This window comes from Symsagittifera roscoffensis, chromosome 7, assembly GCF_963678635.1.
Source record: "Symsagittifera roscoffensis chromosome 7, txSymRosc1.1, whole genome shotgun sequence".
NCBI classification, from domain to species: Eukaryota; Metazoa; Xenacoelomorpha; order Acoela; family Convolutidae; genus Symsagittifera; species Symsagittifera roscoffensis.
In genome coordinates this window covers 39,987,817-40,010,119 of record NC_087068.1, presented here as the reverse complement: position 1 = coordinate 40,010,119, position 22,303 = coordinate 39,987,817, and the positions used below count along the sequence as shown (strand labels likewise).

General features: G+C 32.8%; 1 protein-coding gene across 1 annotated transcript in view; it reads left to right on the top strand.

Annotated features, from left to right (window-relative positions):
• The first annotated feature begins 367 nt into the window (after positions 1-367).
• The window catches only part of LOC134851450 (mucin-2-like), a 353,473-nt gene continuing 331,537 nt past the window's right edge, over positions 368-22,303 (top strand). Inside the window, exons 1-2 of the mRNA XM_063867549.1 lie at positions 368-424; positions 6,381-8,540. Coding sequence (XP_063723619.1) covers positions 6,515-8,540 — 2,026 coding nt within the window. The 5' untranslated portion in view covers positions 368-424; positions 6,381-6,514. The remainder of the gene's footprint in view (positions 425-6,380; positions 8,541-22,303) is intronic.

The following is a 22,303-nucleotide window of genomic DNA, read 5'->3' as shown; positions in this document are numbered from 1 at the left end:
GTTTCAAATAGAATTCATTTTCTAGGTTTTAGAGCGCAGAAAAACTATTTCATGATCCAGATTTTGCTAAATAAACGACAATAAAAAAAAAACTTTGTGATTAATTTTTTTCTAGTTGTATTCAATTAAAATGCATCACAAAGATTTGATTTTTTTAATAATTGTTTTGATTCCAGAAAATCCAATTCCGGGGCTTTTGATGAGCCAGAAAATCCAATTCCGGAGCTACTCTTCGTAAACAGCTGAGCCCAAGTGCTTCACATCCTTAATTATAGCCATTAACAAATTCAAATTTCTGGGTTCAATCCAAAGAACGCGTTTGCAACACTTTCCTCTCTAAAGAATCCTCTCTGAATCAACCTTTAAAACCTGAGTTGCTCTGAATATGATAATATATTCAACAAGGAAAAAGACCCTTGATTTGGTATGTAAGTACAATAATAATCAATATAGTATCAGTGAAACTTAACCAAAGTGCAAATTTTTGGTGCAATAACACGATAGATAACAATTTAAGAACCATAAAACTTCCAACAACAGTGTTCGATTTTAATGTTTTTTGATGTTTCGACAAACAAGAGTATTTTTTATACAATTTCGTATAGTTTCTGACTTTTTGCAGGGCAAGTAATTTTACATGCAGAAATGAAACAAAAATGGCGAATGACCTGTCTGTTTCACAGCCTGTGTACTGGCTGCTATTTTATACAGTTCACCAAGCTATTTTTACTGTTTGAAGCCTTGAGGATGAATATTTTTTCAGGAAAAAAGCCTTTGTTTTAAAAGTAGTGTTTTTTTTGACAAAATAGTTTTTTTGCTAGTTTAGTTTTTTTATCAGGGAAGCTCAGGCTCAGCATTAAGCAAAGTGAAAAAATCACCTTTGTACTTTTTTTTCAACTTTTCTAGGTTTTAGAGCGCAAAAAGGCTATTTAAAGATTCAGATATTTTCAAAATAAGCGTCAATTGAAATTTGTTTTGCGATTCATTATGTTCACATTGTCTTCAATTAAGATTTGTCAAAATGTGATTTGGTTTTTTTTTGATTTTCTGAGACGCTTTGTAAAAAATAATGAATTTTCTAGAAAAAACTTGTTCTTCTCAAAAACCACTATCGGTTTTCACCAAAAAAAATCCTTACTTATTTGTGTGTAAGCGGATTCTCCTTGTCTCTTGTTGGCATACCCCATTTTCCATAGTATTCAAACCAATCTGCAATCAAAACTTTTTTTTGTGATTCTCTATGTTCAGAGTGTATCTAATTAAGTTTTATCAAAATGTATGGGATTTTGGTTTTATGTTAATTATTATGATTTTCTGATTTTCTTTAGAAAATTTATTGATTTCTCTCTAAATAAAAGACTTATTTCTCTCAGAAACCACTGTATCGATTTTCACGAAAAGAAAGATACTTACTTCCTTGTGTGCGTGCTGATTCTCCTTGTCTCCTGCTAGCAAACCCCATTTTCTATAGTATTCAAAATTGTCTATGGAAGGAATGTTGGACCCATGTTTTTAGATTTTTGATCTTTTCTCAAACCAAGATTTTAAGTTCAACCAGAAAAAACGAGTTTTGGGGAGCTCCTCTCCAAAAACGGCTGAACTCAATTTTTTTTCGAAGTAATTGTCATCAAAAAGTGTAATTTTTGAATCGAAAATGAGACCTCGTTTGCGCGGCGCGTTCTTTTCTACAAATGCTCTCTGATACAACCTTCAAAATCTGTTTGTTGTAGAAAAAAAATGACTAACATGTATTTTTTTCGACGTGTTTAAAAAATTTTTTTAACTTCACTGAAAAAGTAACTTACATAATCTGAGATTAAGTTTTCAATTGAAGGCACCAATTTTGAAAGTATTTTGCAGAAACAGCTACGCCCTAATTTTCAAAAAAGAACGTCTATCAATTTCTTAAGTTGTTGTTTCGATACTTTTGAGGTTTCGATAAATTTTTCGATAAAGTTACTCAACCATTCTGCCCAACCATAAAGATTTCGATAAATTACCCAGCCACTTTTAGAACAACGGTTTAACTGAAAAAATGTGGTGCAAAAAAAACTCTGCATAAGCGTTCACATCCTAGTTCTTTGTAGAAAAAACCTAGTAGTCTGATCTGAGGAAATTTTCATTTTACAAAAAAAAAGATTAGTTTTTTTATTTCGATATTCATTTAAAATGAAGAATCCGGTGGCAAACATCTCCCTAACATAAAAAGTTTGTATTTTTACGTTTCTTCGAACACGTTTCTTCAATTTTAACTGGGCCTCGTTGTTTTCCTTTGCTCATTATGATAAAACTGGAGTCTGATAACGTAATATTTGGATAAATTAGCCACCAAAACTCAAATTGCAATTACTTCTGATTCGCATTAATTCGCTGCCAAGCCTAGGTGCCGTTAAAAAAAATGGAAGCCTGGACAAATTACTTATCTTAAATTGGCCTAATTTAACAAGCATTTTTGTTTTGAGGTCAGGCAACATTTTTTTTCTGTATTCGTCAAAAATTGCAAGCAATATATTTTTTTTCATATTTATCCGCCAAAAATTGTAAGCTATACCCGTCGAATTATGTTAGAAGGAAAAAGACAAAGAAATGGATTTTTTTAAAATTTCGACCTGAAATTTTGATTGAAATTTTGATTTTTGGTCTAATTTTGTGCCAACAAGGTGAGCGAGCAAGCCTATTTTGTTTTTCAATCCAAACCTTACGACAAAAAACTATACTTAAGCCCTTTCAATCTTGATTTGAACAATATTATAAATTTTCAAAAAAAATTTCCAGTAACCAGAAGAACCAGTTTGAAATTTTTAAGTTAAAATCCTATTTCGAGCGAGTAAAAAAAGAGCAGGTCTATTATAGAAGGATAAGCGATGAAACTTTAGTAAATGTTTTTAATTCGAAAGTTTTTAGCAGCATTTTCGGACCTTCGGTTACACTCAAGTTTTAGTTTTTTTTCAGATCTTTTCATCACACCACGCACAACCAAAACAACACTTATCTGAAAAACTTATGAAAGAAATCATTTTGTGTATTTTTAAAATATGAACGGAAAATTTAGTGCTACTTGCACAGCAACCACAAAATCCTTATTTTCTGATATCTCTACTTAAAACCTTATGGTCACGGATTTTGCGCTTAACTAAGTACCTACCAAAATCTAATGACAACAAGGATAGCCGGCAACTGTGCAACTAGCACAGAATGTTCAGACCATGGTCTATAAAAAATCATATTCATGACTTTTACTTTCTGCCTGGTGCAACAAGATGATATGAGCCAAAAATTGAACCGTAGCATCATTCGACAGTTATAGCTAAATAGGCATATTGGACAACCTTTTCTTAGAAAAACAAATAAGAATACAAAAAAAATAACAAAAACGAAGTTAAAAAAAGCAAGCTTTTTGATTTCTTGATGATTTGGCGCTGAATCACAAATGGCGCTGAAGTTCTCCAAAAATAATTCTTTCAGTTAAAACTAAATTTTCACAAAATTTCTAACATGCAATTTGCCGTGTGAACAATTTATGAACCGCTTTGTTTTGCAATTTTATGAGAGGCGTGGGAATTTGGAAATGAGCCAAGATTTATCAGTTGACTCGCCATTACCGTACATAATTGTTGTACTGGATTTTGCTTGGAAAACGAAAAAAAACTAAACCATATGCGAATACAAAGTTTATCCCCATTTTTCATATGGTCGGAGCAACAATTGATAATGCTCTCAACTGAAATGAAACTAAACATTTTATTTAAGAAGCAGTAAAATTAAAACAGAGAGAATTACTTTAGAAAGGGCGCAATTGGCCGAAATTTGAAAAGCCGACATACACTATCCGGACAAAAAATGAAAATAAAAATACTTTCTTCTTTAGTTGGATTGATTGCAGATAAATAGTTGGGAAAATAAAATCTTCCCCATTTTTAGCACAACTTTTATGGTGCAATATAATATGCAGAACTTAGACCCAAAATTTTACCCCAAAATGATTTTTTTGGTATTTTTCGAGTCATTTGCTGATAAATTCAATTGCTGGTAAAACTTATGCCAGTAATTCCCTCATGTAAAAGGGTAAATTTTTTTCTTTCTGTGCTTTTAAAAACCAATTTTTTGTTTTAAAGCCAAAAAACATTCATTGACTATTTAGAATTTGGATTTTGATTCACTTGAAAAATTGAAGGTCATACCTTCTCAAGGCTTCATATATCAAACTAATTTCAGATACAAAAATAATCACCTTTTTTCAGCGTTGCAACGGAATGTTTTGGCGTAAATTTTAATTGAAAGAAAACAAAGCGATCGTTTTTAAGGTTAAAATTGGGCAACAATTTGGCAAAAAAATTGCACCTATTAGATGAGCTACAATCCCACGCAACAATTAACTCCGCCATTTGATGAGAAGTAACGTTTTGAATTTTAATTTTAATTCGTTTTATCGGGACAACTTGAATCAGCACTGTTGTTGCATAAAAAACGGACTGCCCATTCAGTGTTGATTTAAAATATCAGGACAAAATGAAAAAAAAAATTGAATTTTCAATCACGTTTTTCTCAATTCAACTAATTCAGAACTAATTTGGTGCATTTTTTTTTCTCTGAAACTCCCAACCAAAATTTTACCAGAAAAAAAAGGGTCATTTTGACTTTTTTCAGACAATCAAGAATTACGCTGAAACAACTGTTCATTGATTAAAATTATATATCCCAAGAAGCTTCTTACACAGCCCAACAAAGTTCTAGAAGGATTAATTCTCCAAACATTTGTGTAAAATGTTTAAAAATTGATTTTAACTAAAGGTTTTGGGTTTTATGTATTAAAAATCACGTTTCTTGACTATCAAGCAAAACTGATTTCTCTCATACAGGTTTCGGAGGTTTAACCCTTCTAGAACTTTGTTGGGCTGTGTAAGAAACTTCTTGTGATATATATTTCTCATCAATGAACAGAGTAGCTGCAGCCTAATTCTTGATTAATTGAAAAAATCCAAAATAACTTACTTTTGGTAAAGTTTTTGTTGAGAATTTCGGAGAAAAAATGGCACCATAATGGTGAAATTGTAAGCAACTTATGTTCTCTTCACTTTTTGTCTAATCTTAACCCAATTTGAGAAAAACGCGTCTAACAATTTAAGTTTTGTTCGTTTTGTCCGGATAATTTAAATCAGCACTGTATTTTGCATGCGAAGTTAATGAAAATTTAGCAGATAGCTTTTTCAATCAATTGTTTCTGTCCGGAGTGGTTAGAGAGAGTTGCAAAAAGTTCGGAAAGACAGAAATAATTAAAAAGAGCAATCTGCAAATTTTGAGCAATTTTTGCATGCATATTTGAATTTTCTCTTTTTAATTATTTTTGTCTGTCCGAACTTTTTGCTAATAATTATATTTTGCATTGAAAAGTTAATGAGACAAATAATTTATCTCAAGGTCACATTGAAACTCAATTTATTCTTTCTCAATGCACAAAAAAATGCCAATGCAAAATTTGTTCGAGCAATAACTCATGCTAAGTTGTTGGCATTATCGGCGACCTCGAACGTTTTCTTTGGTCCAGAATTCATAGCAGTTTAGGTAATTAGTTACTTAAAATGGTCTTTATAGTGAGTACTTTTATGTTATTCAACTTACCATCAAAAGGTATTGTCAACAATTTGCAAGAAATTAACTAGAAAATTAATTGCAAAAATTTTGAACACACAACATTAATGGAAAGAGCAACTGATCTGTTTTTGACAAATTTTGCATGTAAATGCTGCCTTACCATGCAGAAGTTTGTCTGAAAAACCAAATTGCATGCAAATTCCGTCAAAATGGACCGACAGGTTGATCTTCTTAAATTTTTTGTCTCTCCGAAGTTTTGGGTGAATTCATTTAAGTTTTTTCTAACTGCACCACGGAAATATACTACTTTTGCGGGGAGAGCGCGCCGAAAAAACAGTTTCTTGGCTAAAAATTTCCTAAAAAGGTCTAAAAACTCTTTTTAAGTCGTTTTTTTTCATTAAATTGACTGCGCCGCAGAATATTTGGCCATAGTTAGGTTATTTCGGATATCTCATAATTTCATTTCCCTCGTTCAAAAAAAATGAAAAATTTTTCAACAAAAGTTTGAATCCCGCCTACCCCAAACTTTAAACTTTAAGCTTTAGCTTTAAACTTTAAACTTGAAAACTTGAACTCTTAGGATCGATAAGATTCGAAAAAATTTATACAGCAGTCGGAAAAACCAGCTAATAACAAAAAATTAGGGAAAGTAATTTTGCGATTTGTAATGTTTTGCTACTGTTTGTTCCGACCGAAAAAGTAAAAGTGTGATTATGCGTTACAAAATGGGTTTCGCTAAAAATTCACTAAAAAATTGTTCAAGGGATGATAAGAAAAATTTTTTTTAGATCCAGCACCATACGAAAAAAGAAATCGTTGGATTGGTCGTTATGGTCTGAAACATCCTGCAGCGCCGATTGGATCTTCATCTTCCTCTCGTATTTCATCTGGTACTCATTATAATCAAGCTCCCCACTCATTGATGCCTTCAACTAAGTTCAACGCAAAAAATCAAAGAGGAGTTTCTCAAACACTATCGCGTGGAGGCTCACGATCAGCGTCTCAGAACCCCAGTCGAGGAAGTCAGCGTGTAACGTCTACCGGGAGCAAGAAGGAACAACCAACAAAAGGAGCAACCAGGAATACTTTCGAAATGTTAGGAGCTACTTTAAGTCCAACAAAATCGCAGGATTCGCCTCCACGAGCGTCACCTTCGAATACAATACAAGGATTGCATGCAACGTCTGCAAATCCGACACCACAGCAGAAGCAACTGACATTTCCAGCGAAGCAACCGACAGCACCTCTGATTCAAACGACAGCACCTCTGATTCAAACGACATCTCCACTGAAGCAACCGACAGCACCTCAGATTCAAACGTCAGCACCTCTAATTCAAACGACATCTCCGTTGAAGCAACCGTCAGCACCTCTCATTCAGATGACATCTCCGCTGAAGCAACCGACAGGACCTCAGATTCAAACGACTTCTCCGTTGAAGTCTCCGATACCACATGTGCAACATCCGACATCACAGTTGAAGCAACCGACAGAAACTCAGATGCAACCGACATCTCCGTTGAAGCCTCCAACACCACCTGTGCAGCATCCGACATCACCGCTGAAGCAACCGACCGGACTTCAGATGCAAACGACATCTCCGTTTAAGCCTCCAGCACCACCTGTGCAGCATCCGACATCACCGCTGAAGCAACCGACAGGACTTCAGATACAAACGACATCTCCGTTGAAGCCTCCGACACCACCTGTGCAGCATCCGACATCACCGCTGAAGCAACCGACAGGACTTCAGATGCAAACGACATCTCCGTTGAAGCCTCCAACAGCACCTGTGCAGCATCCGACATCACCGCTGAAGCAACCGACAGGATTTCAGATGCAAGCGACATCTCCGTTGAAGTCTCCGAAACCACTTGTGCAGCATCCGACATCGCAACTGAAGCAACCGACAGGACTTCAGATGCAACCGCTATCAACCCTGCATGATGCATTCAGTACACCTCAATTTAGACATCGAACCCAGCTCGGAGCCCATGTTCGATCTGCATCCCAAGAACCATACGACCCTCCACTTCCTGTTTCAGCATCTGGCCCCAGAAGAAGAGGATCGTATCCCCACCCAATGCAAGATGGGTTTGAAGCAACGTTTGCAGGCTCGAAAAAAAGCCAACCAGTGCCGGCCATCAATTTTTTTCATCAAAGTGGAGACATGCAAGGGTATGATGACAACCAGCAGCAGTTAAGGACACAAAAAGCAGCGGGTCGTCCAGCAGATTTGACAAACTATGGGATTTCTTCCAATATTCCAAAGTACGGAGGTCACAGTAGGAGAGATAATAATCAACCGAGATCAATAAAACGATCCGATTCCCAAGAGCCGGTATACAAAACGACCAAGAATCAGCGCGTATTATACTTGGATCCCGAACAGCAGCAAGAGCAACCTTGGATACCCTATAGAAAGAATTCATATCCGAACGCAATGCCAGTGCAAACTGAAGTAACAGGACCATTTGCAGCATCGAGTACCTACTTGGAGCAATTAGGCAGGCAACATTTTCAAATGCCGGCAAATACTTCAAGAAACGTTAACTTAACACCTCAGCAGCAACCAAAAACGCCCCCGACGATGCAGCAAACTCCAGCGCCAAATGTACCAGTAAATGCGGCAGTGAGCACGCCAGCAAAAGTGCCAATGATAGCGCCAGCGAATGTGCCAATGGACGTTTCAGTGACTCCTGCGGCTGCGATGACCGACGAAACTGCCAAAGTGACATCGAGTAAGAAGAAGAATAAGAAGAAGAAGAAGACGACGGCGAATACGACGAATACTAATACCAACGCCAATGCGAATACGATAACGGATGCGAATACGAATGCTAATACAAATACGAATGCGAAGGAGAGTGTTAGTACGAATACGAGGGTTTGGAGACCTGAAATTCCCGACGAAAAAACGATACAAAAACTAACTAAAATCAGAAAGGGTGAGTACTTAAGTTTATTGAAGAAAATTTCATTAAGTTTCAAATCGCAACATAGTTATACAACCAGCTCTCTCCTGTTTCTATCACGTATTAAAACTGCTCCTAAAACTTCTTTATCATAGTGTAATCACATGGTCTAATTATATCAAGCAACTCCGGAGAAACATAGAAAATAACCGAACGTAGATTATGGGAGTCATAAAGTCTCCGAGAATTAAAATGCAGCAAACCGAATGCTTGACATAAGGCTGATATGTGGAAAAGCGCATGCAAAAAGTTGAGAATTTTTTTCCACTGAGGACCTGACATCAGAAATTCAACTAAATTATAAGAATAAAAAAGTTTTTTCTATGAATTGGCATTGGCATTCCGACAAATATCAGCGAATAACTTTGTAACTAAACTTTTTTCAAAACCACTTGTGATGTAAATTAAAAATGATATTTTTAGAAATGGGAGATAACCTTTGCTTTGAAATGTTTTATGAAGCGTTTAGAAAACATCAAATTATAAAAGAAGTATGCTAAAAGAAACTTAACTTTGTTGAGATGGGTGTGGAAAAGATCCCATGGTGGGTCATTTCATCTGCTGATTGAAACTAGAAATTAACTAAGCATGCGTTTTTTTTCCTTCGCGAGAGCAGTTGCCTAACAGAGAAGCTGTTTAAAAACTGATAGTTTGTACGGTCTTCAAACTATATTAATTTAAAATAACTGCTCAACTTTTTTTTTACTCATTTTGAAATAAAAAAAATCGGTGCACCAAGTGACTGACCTAGGTAGTCGGTAACGCCCAATAACAGTGCAAAAAGCACAAAATATTCCGGTCACTAAGAAAGAATGGAAAAAAATCATAAAAGATTCACAATTAAAGAAAATGTCTCTTCAATTTTTTGGCAAGACAGTTTTCGCATGCTAAAGTTGAGGGGCTAATTGAAGAAGTTGTTTTTTCATCAAATCTAATAGTACCATTTTGTCATAACTCAAGATCAAACTCGAATTTTTTCTCAAAGCTTACGTTTAACTACCAAAATCATTTTCAGTTATACAGTGCTGATTTAAATTAACCGGACAAAACGCGTTAAACTTGAAACTTAAAAGGCATTTTTATCTAATTGGGTTGAGTTTGGGTGATAACTTATGAAGACAAAACTTGCTTAAAATGTAAGTAGATTTAACATGGTGTAATTGGTTTTGCGAAATTCGGGTCTGAAATTTTACCCCAAAAATGGGTCATTTTGGCTTTTCTTAGTTAATCAAAAATTAAGCCGAAAAAACCCAGTCGATCACTGACATAATTATATCAAAGTGAGCTCCTTACGTATCCCAGCAAACTTTGAAAAGGGTACAATCTCCAAAATATTGTATCATAAACTTTATTTTTGTTTGATAGACAAAAAAGGTCATTTTTACTAAATAAAAAAACCAACTTTTTATTTAAAAACAATTTTTAAACGATTTGCATTTTTTTTATGGAGAAAATACACTTCTTAAAGTTTGTTGGGCTACGTAAGTGGCTCACTTTGATATAATTATGTCAGTGATCGACTGGGTTTTTTCGGCTTAATTTTTGATTAACTAAGAAAAGCCAAAATGACCCATTTTTGGGGTAAAAATTCAGACCCGAATTTCGCAAAACAAATTACATCATAAAAAGTTTGCTAAAATTTTAAGCAAGTTTTGTCTTCATAAGTCTTCACCTAAACTCAACCCAATTTGAGAAAAATGCGTTTTAAATTTCAAGTTTAACGCGTTTTGTCCGGTTAATTTAAATCAGCACTGTAGAAGGTCTTGTCGTTTGTTTTTTATTTTTAAAAATTCCAAAAAAGTTCCAACAGGCGCAGAGTTCATTCTTGTATTTATGAAAGCACTTGCGTGAATATGCAGTTTTTTGAAATCAACCTAACATCATCTGCAAAAAAGAATAGATACTAGATTAAGGAGTTGCACGAACCTATCCTGTCGAAAATAGATAGCGCGATGAATAGACTGTTGACCCTATCCGGAATTACTTTATGAGAAGGCCACGGGGACATAAACTCATCTGGTACGACCAACGAAACTAGAGCAGACATCCTACTTATTTAGTTTTAGAAACCATTAAACAAATTAGAAAAAAAAATCAGAATATTTCCACGTCCTAATAAGTCGAATAAAACCACGCCAAATCTCAAGACGAACCTCCATCACAAAACGACGGATCCCAAATTGGCATAGCAAGGCGTAAGCAAGCAGAAGCCGCAGCAATTAACCAATAACAATTCGTGCAGTAAATCCTATTACTACTATATTAACTGTTATTTGAGCCGTAAATTTATTTTACAAAGCTTTATTAAATTGGTTATTTTATTAATAACCTAACGGCAATAGAATAACCAAAATTGAATAAAAGTCCACCATAACTAAAAATTACTAAAAACCGAATAAAAGTCCACCATAACTAAAAATCCACCATAACTAGAAACTCATTTACTGTAAAATTTTAAATCTGCATATTTTTTAAACAACACACACTTATTTTGACCATTAGTTGCCATTGCACATCAGTGTTCAATGCAAAGAAAACCCCCTGTCTGCCGACTTGTTCATCTAAAACATCCAAAAAATTTAATTCAATGAAAAATTCATCTTTTTTTTTACCTAAAATAAATTTTCTGTTTTCGAAATTAAATCTAAAATACAAGATTAGCAAGGCTTCTCCTCGTTCATTCTTTGACCTTATGAACTCTTATTTTAACTGAATTATAAGATAATCGAAGCTTCTCCTTGGATCTTTTATTTCGAGAGACCTTAATTTTATTTAAAAAACCAGATCCTCAAGGCCTCTCCTGGGATCTTTACTGTTACAAAACTTAAACTTAATCCTTTTCAAAATCAAGATAATCCAGAACTTCCTTTGATCTAATAACTTTATTTTGACACCCTCCTTTTAATTAAGTGTGTAACAACCAAAGATGTCAATTCACTTGCCAACTGCTTAAGTTACCCAAGACTAACTGACAGTTTTTGCTTTCGAAATTCACCAATTGAATTAAGCTAAAGAGTGAAGAACATCGGTTACACATCCGTCACTTGATCCCTGCCTCTTGTTCTACAAAGTCTTATAACAAACGTTGAAAGTAGTAATCTCAAAAACATTATTCAAAAATCTACTTGCGTTCTAGTTTTATCTCTACCTTGTGGAATGATTTACTATTCTCCATCCCTCGATCTCATGTTGATCCCTTTTTTTGTAAGATTAAAAAACTCAAAAGCGGAGGAGGCAACTAGTTTCAGAGCAGTACACATCATTCAAAAGAATTGATTTTTCTTTTAATCAACCCGTCTTGTCAAGACGAACATACGATCCGATAACTTAGAATAACAATCAGAAAATAAATAAGGACTAACTTTTTCAGAAATTCGAACACCCGGGTTTAGCAATCATCTTTCCTCTTAAAACTTATATCTCTATGAAAGATAGAAAAAAGCAAGCAATCCGCAGTAATCAACAATTGCCTCTTCAAAAATTCCCAGTACGATCTTCTAGTTATACCACATAAACAAGTAATAGGTTATATTAAGTCGAATAACCGCTCACAAAAAAAAATTAAGTTTCAATTCTAAATAAAAACATTTTCTCGAGAAAACACACCGCAACAGAATCAGATACTACAATCATACATAAGCCTCAGCTCCTCCAAAATCCAATGACAACATATCTCACACAAAGTTCAAAAAAGCAGACCATTTTGACTCTGAAACAACAAAACAAATCATTTTTATAGCAAAAATAATGATCAAAACACTTGCAAGAGAGAATCTAAATGGAACAACGACGCTGAATCAACAAAATTTTCAGACTCCGTCACATTTTACAAATGAAGAAATAGTTACAACAATACCAGTAACTACACAACAGGGTATCTCATTTCTACACCACACAAATACAAAACTACAAAATAAGATAGCCTCAGCAATCGTAATTACAATCAACAGCTACACCTATTTTTGGTTTAAATTCATCGATACATTATGATACACATTTATATCTAGCTATAAAAAATGATTTTTCAATAGAAAACCAAAAAGGAAAAGATTTTTCAAACCAAAATTGATTCTTTTCAATTTCCATTATCAAAAATTACTTAACAAACATGGTTGAAACAAAAAAACTCTAATTCAAAGACTATGGCTGTAATCAGCATCAATTAAAACTACAAAAACATAATCAGTCAGTTTTCACGACAAAAATTACTCAAACATACCAACCTGAAAATTAACCATATAATCAACAAAACAAATAATACGGACAAAAAAATCAAAAAATTTTCTGCGAGATTGAAACCAGTCATCTTCTTGAAATCTTTTCTAATAGAAGCCAGCATCGTAAACAAAGTTTAAAAGAAATATCTGAAACAGACTCAAACAAAAGAAATATCAAAAATATATTGCAGTGCAAACATATTTTTTCGAACCATTTTTACATTCACAGAACGCTGAACAACGAAAAATTACTCAACAAAAAAAACTGTTTTCCTCATTATCAAGCCGATTTTTTCCAACACAAAACCCAGTCATTAGCCAAGACTATCAGTTTGTAGCAATGAAAAACAAAGTACCATCACTTTTTTACTTACAAAAATATGAAATCAGTAAGAAAGAGCTCAAACTTTTTTGCCAAACATCAAATACAGTAGAATCAATACAAAATAAGATCAATTCATACCTTTGGTGTGGATCATCAGTTATATTAGGCAAATCCCTAATGATTTTCACAGGAACAGATGCTGAAGAAAATGCCGCAATAGCAAACCTAAAAACGAATATAGGCCCAGAACTTATAAAGAATCCTGTTCATCATAACTGGATCCATAGATGTACAGCATTATTACAAACCGCACTCAACGAGGCAGCCCAAAAGTGTTGTTCAGTTCAATTTTACCAAAAAAAAATGATTGGAAAACTTTTGAACAAGATTTTTCAAAGAAAAAAAAGACATCATCGAAGAATTTTATGTAGTGAAACCTGCAGGTTATTAAATGTAAAATTGAAATAACTAGTTCTCTGAAAAATAACGTTCAAATACGGAAATAATATTCTATAATCACACTTGCTTAGCAAAACACAACCATGACAAAGTTTTTAACGATTATTTTAACACCACAATTACGAAAAATAGCACGCACTAAAGAAAAGAACATCATGTCACTCATCAAACTGCAAACCAGAAATTGACATAGAAATTCTTTGTAGAAAACGAGATTAAACAGAAATTACTATTAGTTTAGAAGAATTAGAAAAAATAAAATTACAATATGTTTCAAACATTTCAACAATAAATTCACAAAACAAGTTATACAAATGTCTGAACTGGAACTAACAGAAGAAATTACACATTACGATAGAAGCTCAACTTGTAAAGGAAAGCTTTCAATCAGTAAAAACAAAGACAAAACGGAAACAGAATCGCAAATGTTGACAGACCATCATGATAAATCCACGTGACCATCACAACTTAAAGAACCAAATAAATAAAGTTAACAAAATATGAAAAATTTAAAGCATCAATTTATCTTAAATTAGAATTAGTTCAAGAAAACCACCATGAAAATCTAACTATTATCGATCACAATCACAATTCAATAAGAATTTTTGAGGCAGATCCTCAAATAGAAGAAACTAAACTATATAACTCAAAACATTCATAGCCATTTTATTAGCCGCAAAATATTGAAGGAAAATTCATTCAAAGTCAAGTTCGAACAGGAGCAATCTTCTTACAGTAGAAAAGGATCATTTTTAAAGAATCTTAAAAAAACTAATCAATTGACCGTTCTAGGAATTACTCATATTATCGCAAAAGAAATCATTTGAACCACCGTTATGGAAACCGTTCAAATGATAGTTATAAGAAAAAACTGAAGAATAAAGACCAGGAAAAAGTTCTAGTTAATATAAAAAAACATAGTGATATGAGTAAAACATTTCAAAGTTTCTCCTAGTCACCACATCGAGATACTTTTCACAAAATTTCAATCGACCTACTAAATTCACAGAAAAAAAAAACATCCAAAAACTTCAACGAGAAATAATCAGATAGAAACCAGATGAAAGTACCACTGATACTCTGTGTATTGAAACAAATGACAGCCAAAATGTTAAATTAAATCGCGTTCATTGTAATAGCCTGGACTAGGATAGCGATACCGAAAATACACTGATAGTCAGTATGCTAAAAACAAAATTTGATTATGAAAACCGTATTCGATCTAATTATTACTAAATAATTAAAGAGACAGAAACGCCGACAAAATCGAAATTCATCAAGAAGCTTATACAACATAAACTTCACACCAAAAATAATCTCATGAAAAAAAAAATTCACACAAAAACGTAAATAATATAAACAACCAGTGAAAAATAAGAAAGTGCAAAAAACATAAAAAAGAAAAAACTTATTTCAATACTACCACATCTTTTCGAAAACCAAACGAAACAAAATAGATCTCAAGCACCAGACTTAGAAATAGTTTTTTTCATTTGACTCGGGTGCAGAATCAAACATCAATCAAAATTATAGATGTGTGGAATGGAAAAAAATCATCAAGCCCCTACTTAAGTCTTGAAGACACAATAAGTAATTCAGCAACAGCACAAGGCTCAAAGTTACAAAATCATGGAAAAAACGAAAAAACAAACTTCAATTTGAACCAACAAAAAAGTCAAAAAAAAGAAAAACCTAATTTAATTTTTGCAGATATGTTCCACAGTACAAATACAAAAAATAATAAAAAGAGTTCCATGTTCTACTAAGTTACTAAATATATGCTACAATTTATTACATTATTTAGTAAATTTCAGAAAAAAAGACAAAAAACACAAAAAATTTTCTAAAAACTTTTCCATAAACTCCAAATACGACCAACATTTTACTCAAGGTTTTAATATCTCACTTATAACTACAATCAAAATACACAAAAACTAAAAATGTCTGACTCTGACCTTCACTTTTGTCCGATTTATTAATTTTGAGCGTAATAACATCAACAATGAAATATGTAGAAAACATAAAATTCAGATAATATCGATTTACGTTCATACAACAATTCACCAAACCCAATAACACTTCACTTAGGACGTCTAGGATACTGTGAATCAAATATCACACTAAATCCGATTGCAGAAAAAACACAGAATAAATCATATATTAAACTTGTTTCATTATTAGCAATCTATTATCTAAATTGAAGAACTGTCTATAAACTATATTGTTACTGACCGCCCAAAACGGAGTATCTGTTGCCTTACAAAAACAATATGTTTCAAACCAGTATTTAAAACCTCGCAGTAAACACAAGAACAACAAAAAAGTTAATTAGGTTTAATATTCAGCCCATGCAAGTAAACTAAGACGAATTTGAATAATCAGCAAATCTACTATTGAAATTCCCAGTGTATGTGTTACATCAAACTTTGATGTAAAAAAATTGCAATCCCGGACACATTAAGAAACAACGCCCAAAGAGAGAACAGTAGTAGATGATGGAGCTGATCAGGGGGGAGGGGTGGGGGGGGGCGGGAGAACTACTTGTTTTAAGATCGGTAAAAGAACATCCAAGATTTGAGTTGTCTGATAAAAGGGTCAAGATCTTGGTATTTTGTAATAACTGAAGTGAAGCGAGTTTAAAAAAATTGAATTTCTTTCTTTGATAGAGGTAAATTGTCCGTTAGGTCTTCTTTTCTATTAATAGAAATGATTTATTTCGTTGTGCTTTTTGTTAATGTGTTCTCAGTTGTGTTTTATTTTTCATCCATAGTGAATATGGTATAGGGTTAAATGTACAGTTTACTGTGGCTTTTTTAAATTTTCCAAACTATCGAAGTGACTTTTTTTCCCCTAAAAATGTAACGTCGGCTTTGACAGTATGTGGTTCGTATTTGTGCCAAGATTTTTTAAACTTCATAGCAGGGTCAATTTTGGGTGACATTTTGTCGTGGCGACGTTTCGCCTTTTGCTGCGAGAAAATTTTTTTTTAGTATTTCTACAGTTGTTTTTTGTCTAGGTAGTTGGGGTGGTGCATTTCGACTAAGTGTATCAGGTAAAGCAAGGTTTTTGCCCGCTCTACAAACTCAATATAGTATTGGAAATTTCAACAAAATAATAGAAATTTAAATATAATCTATAGTTAGGACAAAATTTTCGTGTAGAGAGAAAAGTTATGGGCTTTTGTTCTGTAAAAAAAACTGGTGTTTGTTTTGATCCAAGAATCAAAAGTTCATATTCTGTTAATGTATATATCATGGCTGTACACTCTCTCATGAGTGTGGAGAGTCTTAACTCTGGTTGTGCAGAGAGACTTGAGTTTGCAGATATTAAATTCACTTTATTAGTGCTTTGGTAGAATTTTGAAAGAGCTGCGCCAATTCCAAAGTTTGAGGCGTTGCAAATAGCGTAGAATGGTTGATTTAATCTAAAGTTGTAATTAAAATATGTTTAGTGAGAAAAATTTGTATTTCATCGAAGCGTTTTTGATAATCTTATGTCCACTCAAAATTGTTTTGTTGTCTAAGAAAAAAATAGAATGGTCTGAGATTCAACTGCTTTATACAAAAGTACTTACTCGAAAATTTATCAGTCACATGAATTCTTGGAATTTCTTCTTTTTTTGATTGGTGGTTGGAGTTTCAGAACTGCATCTGTTCCGGATTTCAAAAGTGCTATTGTGATGCCTTCTTTAATTTGTCTCAGGATTTTTTCTAGGAGTTTAAAATATGTCCTAGTAGGAGTGAGAAAAAACACGTGATATATCTGGAACAGTTTTATGCTTTCTTTCAAAAATATTTGGTGGTATTTATCTAAAACTTGGAACAATATTTGTTTTATTTGCGGTTGTATGAAAAAATCGTCTAAAAATGTATTGACAATTTTTTTCAAAGTTAGTGGTCTAAAAATTTCTATTGTAAAAGCAGAAAAAGCTGCTGGTTGTATAAATATGCCGTAAAATAGTACATTGAAATCGTATTATTGATTTCCAATAACGAATTGTGTCAAGCGATGGGATTGTTCCTCTAGTGGCTTCTGATTATCAAGTGGCATCTAATGTACTATTCATAACTGCAGTGGTATAAAAGTGTCCATTTGTTTTTTTGTGATTTTTTTGAATAAGCTTGTTTTGGTTTTATGGGACGCTTGTATTTTGATTCATCGTAAGAGAGTTTAAGTAATGTGCGATAAAAGTTAATTTGAGTGATTTTCCCTCCAGACTGATTACTGGATTTATAAAAGTCTTTGCTTTGTGTTATTGTTCTTTGTTAACCGGTGAGATAATTTCATAATGCTCAAGAATGTCTAAAAGTCTGCTTACTTTATTTTGAAAGTGTATTGGAACTTTACTCGCGCGTTGTTTTTTGAAAACTGCGACGAGTGTAATTGGAAGGTGTTGTGGTGAAGGTTTTCTCTATCGTCAAATTTTGATTGGGCATAAACCACGGGATAATTGAATAATTAGTCTGCTAATTGTTCAAATTCTTGCTGATTAATTTGAGAATGTTGAGAATAAAACCTTGTCAGAAATTATCGTTGTTCATATGTATATTTTGAGATTCAAAATAATGGTTTAGAAAAAAGGGTTTTTGTGAAACAATCTATGTTTCTTTTTGAATCAATTGTAATAATATTAATGGATAGTTCTTCATTGAGGATTGATTGTTGACAGCTATTTTTTAGTTTTAAAATATAGTTTATTATGTATGGTCTTCTTGTGTAAGGTGAAATGTTGCATTTGTTTTGCAAAATCCTAACACTCCTACAGGAAGTTTAAATTTCTATGGTGAATAATTATATAGATGTAATGCAATTGTATCTGTTGATCACTTGCTGTATAAGATGTTTATAATTGAGAAAGATTTAGTGATAAATAGTAATCCAATTATTTTATGTTAAATATCTGTTATATACATTATTTATGTGAAGGGTTTTACTAAAAGTTTATTTGGTTCCATTGCTCGAGTTGGTAATAGTGATAATGGAATCTTTGCATAAATTGTTAAACTTGCTCCTTTGTCAGTAGCTAGTTTACTGGAAGTTTCAGAAAGGAAAAATTTTGGTAACGATGGCAATTTTCAAATTTCCAAATTTTTTCATTGGGCGGTGATACTTTATTTGTTGTGTTCTGGTATATATGATTCATTCTTGAGTTATTTTCAATAACTTGTGCTATCGTGGGTGTTTTTGACTCTTGATGGTTTGAATTGTAATAAACATTTTGGTAATAATTCGATTCAGTTGGTGTTTCGTAATCACTTTTTATGTTAAACATGTTAATAATTTTGTATTTTCTGTTTCGCTATCGTCAACTGTGCATTCACAGTAGATGTGTTTTAGTTATATTTCTGAAATTTTTTGTATTGTCCATATCTGGAGGCTCTGGGTTTGTTTCATTTGTGATTTGTATTTGATTGGATTGTCTTTGATGTTTTGGTGTACATTTTCTGTAGTTTTTATTTTGTCAATTCAAATATTGTGAGTTATTTGGAGGCAGTCACTGCAAAAAGTTTCTTGATCCGTTTTGATAGTTGTTGTTTTTCTTTTTTTAGAATTATCACGGGAACTATTGTTTAAAATAAAATTGTACGGTCTGTTGTTAGAATAATTTTGTGATCTGTTGTTAGAGCTGTCTCTATTACGATTGCTTAAAAAATTTCGATTGCGGTTGATTGAAGAATTTCTTGAGCGGTCATTGGAGTAGTTACTATTCCGGAGCTTTGAAAATAAAAGATTTTTGTTATAATTTGACTAAATACTTCTATTAGAAATTGGTCTATTGTAGTTTTTTCGATACTGATTTTTTTACTATTTGATCTGCTATATCTTTTTGTGAATAGTTTTGTGAATTATGTCACTCTTTTTTGTTGCAATTTTAGTGTAGTTAAATTCATTGTAAAGATATCTGTCAATTTTGGGTTTTTGGAATCATTTGTATTGAGAGAATTTTGGTTGTTTTGACTCTTGAAGGTTTGAATAATAATAATAATTTCGGTAATAATTCGATTCAGTTGGTGTTTCGTATTCACTTTTTATTTTAAGCCTGTTAGTAATTTTTGTGTTTTCTGTTTCGCTTTCGTCATCTCTGCTTTCACAGTGTATGTGGTTTAGTTGTATTTCTGAAGTTTTTGTTTTATCCAGATCTGGAGGCTCTGGGCTTGTTTCTTTTGTGGTTTGTTTTTGATTGATTTGTCTTTGATATTTGGTGTACATTTTCTGTAGTTTTTATTTTGTCAAATTAAATATTGTGAGTTAGAAATATTTTGAGTCCAATCAAATTTTGTGATCTGTTGCTAGAGTAATTTCTATTACAATTGTTGGAATAGTTTCGATTGCGGTTGATTGAAAATTTTCTTGAGTGGTCCCTGGGGTAGTTTCTTTTCCGATTCTTTGAAAATATGGGATGACTAAATATGAGATGACTATTTAGTTTGACTAAATACTTCTATTTGAATTTGGTCTAGACTAGTTATTTCGATACTTATTGTTAAGACGATTTGATCTGCTATATCTCTTTTGTGAATAGTTTTGTGAATTTTGTCGCTCTCTTTTTGTTGCAATTTTGGTAGTGTTATCATAAAGATATCTGTCATTTTTATGTTTTTGAAATCTTTTGTATTGAGAGAATAAGGGTTTCCTACTAAAATTTCGATTCTTATTGCACGTTGTTTTTTTGTTTCATTTGAAAGTTTACGAACTTCGTTGCATAAAGTTTTTTGATGTTCTTTATTTTGTTCAGAGTCGAACATTTTAAAAACATTTTTTGTGGACATCGTTTCAATCAAATTTAAGGTCCATGGGTAAAACTGAAAAACATTTTTGAGCTGCATCGTCGAGTTTGGTTTGCATCAATGCTGTGCGTCTGTGGTTCCAATTTTGATGTAGTGGTGTATTTATACGTTCTGGGCCAATCTTCAAGATTAAATTGGCTATAGCAGCATATGAGTAGTCTTCTGCTGAGTAATCTTGATATGTTCCTGTAATGTTTTTGAGTGGTTTATTAGATGTCATGGATAATTCAATAATTCAACCCTAAGGTATGGATTCATTGTCATTTGGAGTAATTTTGCGGTTTTTGTTATTTGCGTAAAGTTTTTCAGTTGATTTTTTGTATTTTTTTTTGTTGTAATGTATTGGGATTTTGTTTCTCAAAAATTCAGGTTGGTAACTTATATATATATATATTGTTTTGCGATTGTATGTTACAGTTAGATGGTGCCAAAACTTTTCGTTGAGGAGATTGTTGTTGCATTTGTCTGGTTGTTGAGAGTTTATGTAAGGTTCGGAAAAATAACATCTAGTTGATCTATTTTATTCCAGTGTTTTTTAGTTGATTTGCTTACGCTATACTTGATTTTATTGGAAGTTATCTTCATCTTCAAATTATTGTGGTCGGTATCTCATAGGTTGTTTGCTAGTTGGGTTTTATTTTGTTGAAAAAATGGAAATTTTTCAGTTCGGTCAATCTGAGGTTTTTTTTTAACAAAAAAATTTACAGAGTGAGATATTGCTTTCGGTGCCTGTTGAGTATAATTGTGTTCTCGTGGTTGGTTTTTTGTTGTCTTTTGGATTACTAATGATACTGTCAGCGAAAAACTCATATTGATGTCATGCTAAGTTACTTCCAATTGAGTGTCTCTGCTTGTTAGGTGGTGGTTTTTTAGTTATTGGTGCATTCGTGTGATAACCCAAATGTGAACATTGCGGGATGACCGATGATTTGACAGTCGATTGTAATGTTGTTGTTGGAAAAGGATTAATATTCTCTTTATGTGGCGTTGTAATCGTTGGATGAAAATTGGAAATTTTTTGTTGTGTAGTTATAGGTAGTGTTTCAATTAATACTTCCTTACAAAGCGTTTTGGAGTTTGGATATCTTGTTGTGTTAAATTTCCACTACCCTTAACAGCTTGCTGTGATTTGATAAATGTTGAGTTTAAACTATTGTTGCTTATAAAACGAAGTCCTTGAGCTATGAAAAAGAAGATGGTGTCGGTTGTGAGTGGAAACACTCTTGAAAATTGCTGCACTTGAAGTATCATTTGGAATGTTTAAAAGTAATACCTTAGACCATTCAATGTCCCATATATAATCCGTTTTGTCTGCTAATTTTGTTTGTCTGTGGTCTGAAACTTTTTCTTGCCTTTGAAATTAGGTATAAATTGCACTTAAAAAAATTTATATTGAACTTAAGACGGACGTACTTAAACTCTCTAAGTAAATTTGAGGGATTCTCCTTAGGCGAGAACAATTACTGGATTTATAAAAGTGCTTTCTTTGTGTTGTTGTTCTTTGTTTACTGATGAGATAATTTCTTAATCTTCAAGAATTTATAAAATTCTGCATACTTTATCTTGAAAGTGTATTGGAACTTTACTGGCGCAATGTTTTTTGAAAACTGCGTCGGGTCTAAACGGAAGATGTAGTGGTGAATGTTTTTTCTATCATCAAGTTTGGATTTGGCATAAACCATATGATAATTGAATAATCAGTCTATTACTTGATCAATTTCTAGCTGATTAGTTTGAGAATAAGGAAAACTAAACCTTGTCAGAAATTTTCTTTGTTCACACGTATATTTTGAGACTCGAAATGTTGGTCAAAATTAAAGGGTTTTTGTGAAAAATCTGTGTTTCTTTGTGAACAGTCCTAAGAAGAAAGGTAAATTTGTGTGGTGATTTAGTATATACATGTAATGCTATTGTATCTGTGGTTTGATTGCTGTATAAGATGCTTAT